General features: G+C 37.5%; 2 protein-coding genes across 2 annotated transcripts; one reads left to right on the top strand and one right to left on the bottom strand.

Annotated features, from left to right (window-relative positions):
• Positions 1-71: 71 nt before the first annotated feature.
• Positions 72-3,498, top strand: agt (angiotensinogen). Its single transcript, XM_020921156.2, has 7 exons — positions 72-304; positions 1,063-1,485; positions 1,778-2,144; positions 2,447-2,571; positions 2,636-2,781; positions 2,907-3,063; positions 3,141-3,498. Exons 2-7 carry the CDS (start codon positions 1,081-1,083, stop codon positions 3,315-3,317), a joined length of 1,377 nt encoding a protein of 458 aa, XP_020776815.2. The 5' UTR covers positions 72-304; positions 1,063-1,080; the 3' UTR covers positions 3,318-3,498.
• Positions 3,499-3,629: 131 nt separating this feature from the next.
• cog2 (component of oligomeric golgi complex 2) lies at positions 3,630-9,702 on the bottom strand. Its single transcript, XM_020921328.2, has 18 exons — positions 9,539-9,702; positions 9,083-9,244; positions 8,627-8,692; positions 8,466-8,546; positions 8,287-8,390; positions 7,709-7,817; positions 7,133-7,312; positions 6,927-7,051; positions 6,726-6,852; positions 6,495-6,634; positions 6,027-6,088; positions 5,794-5,945; positions 5,408-5,593; positions 5,161-5,233; positions 4,910-5,052; positions 4,641-4,780; positions 4,383-4,566; positions 3,630-4,273 (listed from the first exon to the last, which is right to left on the bottom strand). The coding sequence occupies exons 1-18, from the start codon at positions 9,593-9,595 to the stop codon at positions 4,178-4,180; spliced, it is 2,187 nt and encodes a 728-aa protein (XP_020776987.1). The 5' UTR covers positions 9,596-9,702; the 3' UTR covers positions 3,630-4,177.
• Between the last annotated feature and the right edge of the window lie 736 nt (positions 9,703-10,438).

The raw sequence follows: 10,438 nt of genomic DNA, 5'->3' as shown, positions 1-10,438 counted from the left end.
AAAGAACACACACAATCAATCAGCTGGCATGAGTCACTCCTCTCCCACACATTTTTCAAGGAGCCATTGGGTCACCACCACCACCACGGCCTTCACGTCAACAAGGGAACAGCTATTGAGTGTTCTCTCTTTAAGCTTTCACCCAGATGCATTGATTGGAAGTTGGGGAGTACAAAGCACCCTATGACAGCACCAGCCCCAAACCAGATTTTAGGTTAATAAGTAACAGCAAAGGAGAGCTTTAAAAGTGAGTTCAGGCCAGTCATTGCTCATTCAGCACTGAGGAATTAGCCAGCATCACAAGGTAAGAGCAAACTTTGATTTTAAATATGTAAAATAGTCGACCTGTGAGATAAGATATATTAGACCATTTGGATATCCATCTTTACTTTTTAAGTTGGGTACATTCATGTATTCTGTATTCTGTACTATAAGCACTGAAAATACGTATTGAATTTTATGTTTTATCTATTTTAAATTTGTACCATTTCTACTATCACTGGAATGATAACAAAGTTACCAATGAGACTTAAGAGTCTAATATATTTAGAAGTATGGTTATAGTACAATTGTTCAAATGCATACGTGTTTTATTGATCAGGCACCAAGGCCATGTCCTGTGCTCCTGCCAAAATGCAGGAAAATCACATGTTTGCTCATGTCTTCCAAAAGTCCAGTAGTCCACCACTGTTCGTTCAACTCACAAGATAAATTATTTTACGTAACAATGTCATCAGGACAGCTCTTTGTTGATTGATTGCAAGAATGTTAAAGTCAAAATAATATTTCTTTGATTTTTACTTAGACTACCTTATTAGATTTAGTCCATAGGGGACTAACTTCAATGAAAAGTAATCCCACCAGTCCAGCAGATGCCTTCACATACTTCTCATTAGCTCTGTGACCTCTGTTGCTAAGGCTACTGCCTGCTCACATTCACTGACCTGCAAAATGAAAGCTGCACAAAGACAAGTCAATTTATCAACGACACACTATTTAGATTGCACCAGTAGAAAACACATCACAAACTGCTTCTTTAAAAGCTCTTTTTCCTCTCCACAGAAGCTCACAATTGTTAAAATGAAGAGATATACCCTCATCCTCCTCTGCTCTTGTATCTTTGCTGGGAGCAGAGCAAACCGAGTCTACGTTCATCCTTTCTCACTGTTTGCTCTTGAAAATGTCAGCTGTGAGACTCTGTCAACCCAACCCAAGCCCTTTGAGACCATCACCGTGGCGCCCCTTGATCTGAACATCCTGACCCTGGACACAAGGGACATGTCCCGAGTGGACACTCAGAGACAGAACATCAGAGAGAGGACGACTGTTTTAGCACAGCAGCTGAACCCTCTGGGCCTGAGGATGTACATGGCGCTTAGTGCCAGACAACAGAGCAGCAACACGCTCTTATCTCCAGTCAACGCTTTCGGCTCCCTAGTCACATTTTATCTTGGAGCATCCAAGAAAACAGCCAGCGCATACCAGGTCTTTAGTGTGCTTTGTTAGTGTTACTAAATTGAATGATTAATAGTTGATCTGACTAACAGAAAGATCAATATTCTATATTTTATTTTCTGAAACATGCTATTGTTTTTGTATTGTTTTGAAAAACAAATAACTTTAGTAAGGTACTAAGGACTGCACTCTACTTCAGTACAAACGTTACTGCAGTAGCTGTGGTAAAAGCACATTTATGTATCCTAGATATTTAGTAGTAATAATAATGTATTATATATTATACTATGTAGCAAACCCTATTGGTTCTTTTGTCTCTCAGAACTTCCTGGGGCTGATCAGTGGCACTGACCGTGAGGACTGTGTGTCTTTTGTGGATGGACACAAAGTGTTGAGGACTCTGCAGAGCATCAAATCTCTGGTGGACGATGGGCCAAAGGACGAGATCAGCACACAGGTGTGGGCGTTTACTCCGACGCACACGCAGCTGTCCACAAACTTTGTCCACGGGACACAGGACTTCTCCGACTCCTCTTTCATCCGGAGTCTGGACTTCTCCAACACACAGGAGGCAGAGCAGCAAATCAATAGCTTTATAGAAAAGACATCAGGGGGCAAAATAAAAAGCATCTTCACTGAAGTAAACACAAGCAGCAATCTGCTGTTTCTCAGCTTCTTCAATTTCCAAGGTAAGTCAAGAGATTTTAAATGTATCATTTAGAGGCTACTTTAAATTGCATGAACTTTTTTCATCAAGGGTTACATATTAAAACACACTAAAGACCTGTGGTCCATGATCATTTACACTGAAACATTCAAAGACTTGATTAGCCACCATCAGGCTGGCTAGTCAGGCTCAGAACCTTAATGTTGAATCTGTCTGTTACTGATTATTTAAAATTTGCAGTAAAAAAAAAAAAAAAACACTTCTTATTCTAAATGGGTAAATTCAACACATCCTTTAAATGCATTTTTGAAAAATTCTTTCCAGGTAACTGGAAAACAGTCTTTCAGCCTGAAAAAAACTCACAGCAAGAGTTTTATGTGGACGAGACAACCACTGTCATGGTTCCGCTGATGACACACACCGGTCCCTACCACTACCTAAATGATAAGGTAAAAGTTCAACAACTATCAAAGTAAGACTTTGAAATCTTAACTCACATAAAGCACCCTTCAGGTTCGGCGCTGCACAGTGGTCAAACTGTCTCTGAGTAAGCGATCCTACATGTTACTGGTACTGCCCCATGAAGGCACTAGTCTGAGAGAAATCGAGCCCAAGTTGCTTACTGTTATATCTTTCTGGAAAGAAAACCTGCAAGAAGGGTGAGCAAATTCTACACCTTGTAATTACATTTTTGATATTCAACATAAAACAGTCCACCTTACCTTTTACAACTTTATTAGTGTATGTAACTATAACAGACTTTTACGTTTTCTTTCCCATTCAGTCTTCTAGAGTTGTCACTGCCAAAGTTCTCCATGTCTGCTGTGAGTAATTTGCGTGAGCTTCTGACCACCATGAGTTCAGAGATTGAGCCCAGACTCTTTGGTGCTGAGGCAGAGTTCAACCAACTCAGCAGCACCAAACACTTCACCGTTGATAAGGTAAGGAGCATGTCATGCATGTGTGTACAAGAATGTAATTGGAATTGTGAATGTAATTTACTTATTATGTGTGTCAGGCAATCATCAAGGTGACGTTTGCGATGTCAGAAGAAGGAGCTGAAGTTCAAGCCAAGACCCAGGAAGGTGGCATCCCTCTAAAACTGTCCATTAACCGGCCTTTCTTCTTCTCAGTCATCGAGATAGAGTCTGATGCTATATTGATGCTGGGCAAGGTTACTAATCCTGCCCTCTAAAATAGGATTTATAGCACTATTCTTACATGTACTAGACCACAGTTATATTCTTAAAATGTGAAGGATGAGAACTTGTAACCTCGTCAGTATTTATAAATATCACTAAATATAAGTGGTTTGTATATTATGTATGACAGCAGTGTTCTGATACTGTGATTATAGTTTTGTACTAGTACTTACATTAAGTAAGTGTCTGTTCTTGATTATGTGGGATTTCTAGAAATAAACTTGTGAAAATTTTGAATTGGCAGAAATTCCTTATCTTTGTATGCACATTCAATACAGCATCGCAAACACCACAACATTCTGAAATGGTAATCAACATTTTATGGCATAATCAGTGTAAAATATTTCAATAAACAAAATTGATATATATATATATATATATATATATATATATTTTCAACACACATTTTCTTACAATATGTCTCATTTGTTTAAATAAATCCTTCACCATGCCATAAAAAAAAACAACGTGAACCTAACCTGTTGTTTACAATAATCTACTATAGCATCAGTCTTGCCCTTTTTAACAAAATGGAATAGTTATTAATTTTTTGTACAATGATCCCATAACAATTAACAAGTCTGGAAACAACAACAATCAAGAATCAGGCACTAAAGGCTGCATAAGCTGTGTTTTCCATTTTAACAGCACAGATTTTGCCCAGACAAAATCAGAAAATAAATATTACATAAATTATGTAAAAAAAAAAAAGGATTGTAAGAAGCGGGCAGCTGTGGAACTAATGAAAAAATAGGAAAGTCTGATCTGATTTTAAAAATAAAAAAATAAAACCAAATGCCATTTGTCAAGTTGCCATAGTGTTAATGATAGAGCAGGCCCAGGTACCTGACTACTAGCTATGTTCAGCGAGCTCTTTGGCTTCTTTGACCAGCTCGTGGAGAGCAGAAAACATTGTGATGTCACTTGACTGTAGACCCATCTTTTCGATCTGACACATAAAAAGAGTTGTGCATTAAAGCAGGACATTAAACATAAGACACATGGTGCAGGAAAACAAAAATAATAATGTTTGTATGTTTCATATTTTGTGCGTTTACCTGTTCCCCAAGGTATTGAACATCCAGTGCCAGCTGAAGCCGGATCTTGCTGTCGTCTGTGGGCCCACCATTGGCTCCTGTTGTTGCAGTTGCACTTGGGCCTTTCCTGGCCTGCTTTAGACGTTTCAAGCTCTCCTCCATCTTTTTCACTGAGCTCAGTACCTCTGAGATGGTCTCATAATACCTGAAAAATTACATGTAAATGTAAGCCTTTAAGGAGGATGCATGCATCACTGTTATGGGGTTTACTTATCTTACCTCTGTGTACAGTCACACAGCGTAACTCTTAACCACTCGTGAGCTGTGGAGGGACTAACCAGTCCTGTTGAGTCAGTCAGTACCTGGTGCAAGGGACGCAAGGCATTGTCCATGTATGCAGATGCTCGAACAGGCAGGTCCTGCATGGATAACAAAATTTCTTATTATAAATAACCAAACTGACAAGCACATCTTCTTTTGATCATTGATGATCTACAACACAGCAGCCAGAATTGTGTGCATCAATGTCAGATATTCAGAATCCTGACCTTGTTTGTTCTGCGATAGAGCCGAGGAACCTCAGAGGCACTTTTCAAAAAGCGGCAGCATCGTTCTGTGAGGTGTTGTGTCATACGAGTGTTGAGAGTGGGAATGCTACTAGAAAGACAAGCTTTTGAATCCACAAGAGCATCTGAAAAATTAAATCAACACATATCAAGAAACTTAATATTTTTAAGTGATCTTTCAGAACTATGGTCACAAGTTCTATTTATTATGAATATACAGTATAATGACTCACCTTCCACTATTGAGAAATTTGTAAAACTAAGCGCTTTCAGTCTTTGTTTGACCATCTCTGACAATTGTGGAATCTGGTAAAGGAAAAACCAATAAGAGAGTTTATTGTTCTGGTACATTAATTGTCAAATTCCAAATGCATATCATTTCGATAAAAAGGATTCTTTTTGTAAAAAATTTAAGATTTTTTTCTCATTTAATTACTGGCTGTATTACTTATATAATAAAAATATATTAATTAAACACACCTGCTCTTGCAGCTTTTGAACATCAGCTGCAATATAGACGAGCTGCTTAGTGGACAAGGACGTAGGACTACCACTCTCACTGCCCCCATCTTCTAGAGAGGTGCGGCTGGAGGTGGAGGAGGCTGAGCTTGGTAAAGGCCTGGCTGGCTCTTTGGGCACCTCTGGGACTGAGGGTTTAGTCAAAACCTTGAGAAACAGATTGCACTGATAATTTTAACATACTAAAAAGTACATACATAGACTGTAAATAATATACATGTGTTAACATACATCCTTTGAAGTGTGTAGATAGTGCAAAGACAATAAATAATAAACATATTTTGTATATATAGTAGAATGTAACCTTAAGACATTATATGTTTATTTCAGATTTTATTATTTCTAACCTCTTCAAGGAACTTTGCATATCGTGAGTAAAGCTGCAGAGTGAGCTTCCAGAAGCGATGAGCCAGAGGCGACAGGTAGATCTTGTCAGACCAACACCTGACCAGGCAGGACCACAACACCTCTGAGACCTTTAGATTGAAGGCACTACCAGCTACATGTGAACAGACAGAAGTCGCTATAAGAAAATGATTACACTTTTTGCACAGCTTTTGAGATATAATCGTTTTTATACCTGGTGCTGGATCCAAGCCATCACTAACGGAATTTTCAAGACTTCCTGCTACTTCCTTGTACCTGGACGACACCCAAAAAATCCTTATTTGTCATTATGCACAACAGTGTATTTTCCATTCTATGAAATTTTCCATCAGTCCTGTCTTTAGATGCAACAAACAACTTGTTTTTTGTGTATTTAATAAACTTAGTGTGGGTGGATATAGATCTTCTCTACAGTTTTACAAAAATCAATAAGTGTGACAGCAAGGTCCACTTTCACGTTATTGACTTTTTGTACTGACACACATTTAGGTTTTTTGTTTCATCACGTCAGCATTTAAGATCTATAATTATGATCATTCTAACTACAGGGTAATGTTTTTGTAATTGTTAAAAATCTTAATAAAAGTGTTGAATTAATAGGATTTTTTTTATAATGCAGGAAGCCTTGGGTAATTAAAGCGCACGTGAAAATCTTGTGTACCGTAGCTGAAAGTAGACTGGAAGATTCCACTTGTTTTGGAAAGTAACGTAAGCAGGATGAACTCTCAGCCTCTTCACACTGGCTTGTGAGCTGCACTGTCGTTCAAATTTTCGAACAAACTCCATACTTGTACTGTATCGCTAAAGAATATAAAGATAGACAAAATAATGAAAACATATGTAATGTTAAATTTATTTCAAAATGGTCATTAGATTTGAATCTGTGATTTACCTCATAAAATATGTCAGGGTTTCCAGGATTGAAGAGATAAGCCAAGCGCTCTTCGATTCCTTTGACAATTTCAGGCCACACAGAATTTACAAGGAAGTCATATCCAGGTACTGTATCAGCTTTGTCACTGGATATCAACACAATGTTAGAGTACTAGACATGAACCATGGTAGTGACCGATGTATACATAATATATAATACCTGGAGATGGTACCTCCAGTCACCTCTCGAAGCAATCTGCAGTGATGAGGCACAAACTCCAATAGTCTAGTATACATCACATGGAGACCATTGGGGTTAGACTTCACCACGTCTTCCAATATGACCTAAAACATCATACAGTAGAATAGTAGTAGTTTGTTTTCAAAGATAACTTATATTCAGTGTATAAGTAGCAGTGGGTTTACCTGATCCATGTAGGGTTTGACCAGCACCTGACCCACCAGGGTCTCTGCATCTCTGGTTTTATCAATGGTTGCATATGTCCTTAAGCAGTGACGCACCATGTCCAAATTAGATGTCTGAAGTCCCTCAATCAGAAGACCCTCCAGAGATTGCTGGAGCATTGAAGTGATACCCGCAATCCGCTATATAGCAAACATTTTATACATATCAAAAATATAGTAGATGTATAACATTTTACTGTATTACAATCTATTCTATACTGCTGAGATAATGTATTACTTATTTATATTTAATATTATTTTTACTTGTACATATATACATTTATATAATTATGCCTTATTTGACACAACTCTCTAGGTTAGAGAATGTATTTTTACCATTATATATATTTTTTTTCTCTTTGTTATTATAATGTGATGTGTGTGAGTTACTGAGTCCTAGTAATGTTCCTTGTGGATCAATAAAATTTGTCTAAATTGTCTAAGTCTTTTAGAAATACAACATAAAAGTGAAGCCTATAAAATAATCATCCATGAATTTAAAAAATACTTTAATTTCCTTGGCCCCCACTCACTTACAGGTCTGACTTTATCCAGGAGGGGCATGCCTTTGCTCTGTACAGCATGGAACTGCAGTTGGTTGAACTCTGTGGCTATTCTCTCCAAGATTTGACCTGCTAACAAAGGACTAAAAACAGACATACAAACATACAGAAAGCAAGTTATTTTACATTCACTCAGTAATTAGATAAGTATTTAAATTGTATATTGTAATTGTAATTGTAAACGTTAGGTTAAAAGTGCTCAAGGTGTATGTAAACAATTTATATGAATGATCATGGAAGATATAAAAGGTGCATCATGTATCACAGGAGAGTATGCTATCTGCTAATCACAATGAAGATATTATTCCTTCAAGATATTACTATTCTAGGTAAAGCAATGACATCTCAATGGACAAAACAGGTGGTGTAATCTCCTCTGGAAAAGTTACACAGAACATCTTTAAGTTAGTCTGTCAGAGGGTATGTTCTCAAAGTGGGGACTAGTTTGTTTTATATGTACTTTATGACTTTAATTTTTTGCAAAAAAAAAAAAAAAAAAAGAACAAATAATCTGAGGTGCACTAGTGAAGAAGTTCTAAGCCACAGTCCTACCTGCTGTTTTCCAAAGAGTTTGACTCTTTGGAATTTTGTGAATTTAGGATCTTCTCAATCTTCTCTACAGATCTCACCACCTGAATAAGTCTTAACACACACACCTAAAGGAAAAGGATAAACACATGTTCACAAAAGATTCAAGAATTATGCAAAAATTGTGCTAAAATATTTCTAACCTTTTTATTTTGTAGATCTTCTCGTTTTGACAGCTGGTTGTCAATAGCCTGAATTACTTCACTCACACAAGACCTCAAGCTCTGCAAAACAATGCATAACAATAATGTAAGAAAGTATGTATTCATTTACATAATGAGCTGAACACCTCAACAACACTTACCATCACTTCCTCACGCAACTGACCTAAAGGAACAGACAGTTGGTTGAGGGACTTGTCCATCCCAACCTGATATGGAGAAGATAATCTAGTCAAGTAACTATTCATCAGCTCAGGATTTTCATATCAAAATATAACATAATTGAAACAGTTCTTGAGATGTCCATGCATAAGATAGTATCACAAAATAGAATCAAAGCAACTGGACTAAACTACTAAACTTCCTACTAACCAACAACCTGGGGCAGACACCTGTTAGCTCCACTGCTCTATCTGATGGGAGCCACGGTCACTAATACAAAGCCCTAAAGAAGCTACTTGGCTGGTAGTGAAACACTGGCTGCAAACATTGAGTAAGTCCAGCAGGTTTGCTTAAATTTCATGATAAAATGTAACATAGAATTTTACTGAATGCAATCAGATCAGTGTGCTATGGTTAGTGCAAAAATGACAACTGACCAGATTGGTGGACAGGTTGACAAAGTCTGCATAGTCTTTATTTATGAGCTCCACCATTGCAGTTTTAAGTAACTTGTAGTAGAGCTCCAAGTCCTCTCGCATCTCCTCCAGTTGCACCTGCTTCCTGCATTCTGACACAAACTGGTCAACGTCAAAATCATCCTGCAAAAAAACAAAGACAGACAAAATATAACTGACTGATCTAGGCAAGTGCACACACTACACAGATACAACACGTTATTCATTTAAGAGCAACGAGCATATAATAGTTCTGAGTTATATTCTTAGTCTAGTCTACCAAGTTATTCTGTATTATTCTTTTATTAACATTTGTTCTTATTTTCGTCTATTGAGTGTTTATTTGGGATGAAGAGCTAAACGTCAAGTGACATTTATTTAGCCAGCAACCCGGTAGTTTTCAAGTACATAAGATTTAAGGTCTAAAAAATGCCATACCTTCATAAAAACATCTTTATCGAAACATAAAGAGTCTGGTCCTTTTGGGAGATTCATTTTAAATTCCACAAATGAAAGTGAATAAGAAAATATCGCATTAGCAGTTTGCAGCTTATGCTAAATCATTTTCTTCCGCAAACATGGCAAGAGCAGCCCACGAACAAGAAGCAGGAAGCTTCACCCCGAACAGCACAGCGCCCCCTGTTGTAAGATCCATAAAAGTGATGGTTCTCGAATTATACGACGATCAACTGCTCCATCTACTTATTTGGGGTCCAGACAAAATTGTCATTTTTTTGTTAATCTGTGTTTTGTAAATAGTCTGTCTCTTTCGTAAATTAATGTATTCTTTATCACTCAATATTTTAACAAATTAACTGTTATGAAAATCATACTCTTAAAATCATCCATTTTGATAATTTATTAAAATCTTTCATAATTTTTACTTCGTAACTAGTTTATTTTTATTGTGTGTATAATATTTTGCAAGAGGACACATGTCGGACCCCTCAGACTCAGTTTGTGCTATTTGTGTTTGTTAAACAGAGTAAACCCTCTGAACCTGAAACGAGCCTCTGTCGTCTTCTCCACACCACCCAGAACACAACGAAGATCAAATGGGGTGGACCAGTAACACAAGTGAGAAATATACTGGAATAGACATAGTGTGTTTTTATTTGATGTAGACCTACAAAGTATGTAATAACAGGCAGGCGTATTAAATTTGTATTTATTCCATTATTGATTTTTACAGCAATACACCACATGTGCGAGGTTGGCTCCCTGCAGCCACCATCCTCTCCTCCCTGGAGCTCATTGGACAGCAGGGCAGGAGCACAGAGTCAGGTGATGCTGGCGCAGCCACTACACTCTCCCTGTTTCCTCTCTCTACTTGTGTAA

Source organism: Boleophthalmus pectinirostris, unplaced genomic scaffold (assembly GCF_026225935.1).
Source record: "Boleophthalmus pectinirostris isolate CB_2022bp ecotype Guang Dong unplaced genomic scaffold, ASM2622593v1 HiC_scaffold_5, whole genome shotgun sequence".
In the NCBI taxonomy this organism is placed as follows: domain Eukaryota; kingdom Metazoa; phylum Chordata; class Actinopteri; order Gobiiformes; family Gobiidae; genus Boleophthalmus; species Boleophthalmus pectinirostris.
This window is presented reverse-complemented; position numbering and strand designations above follow the sequence as displayed.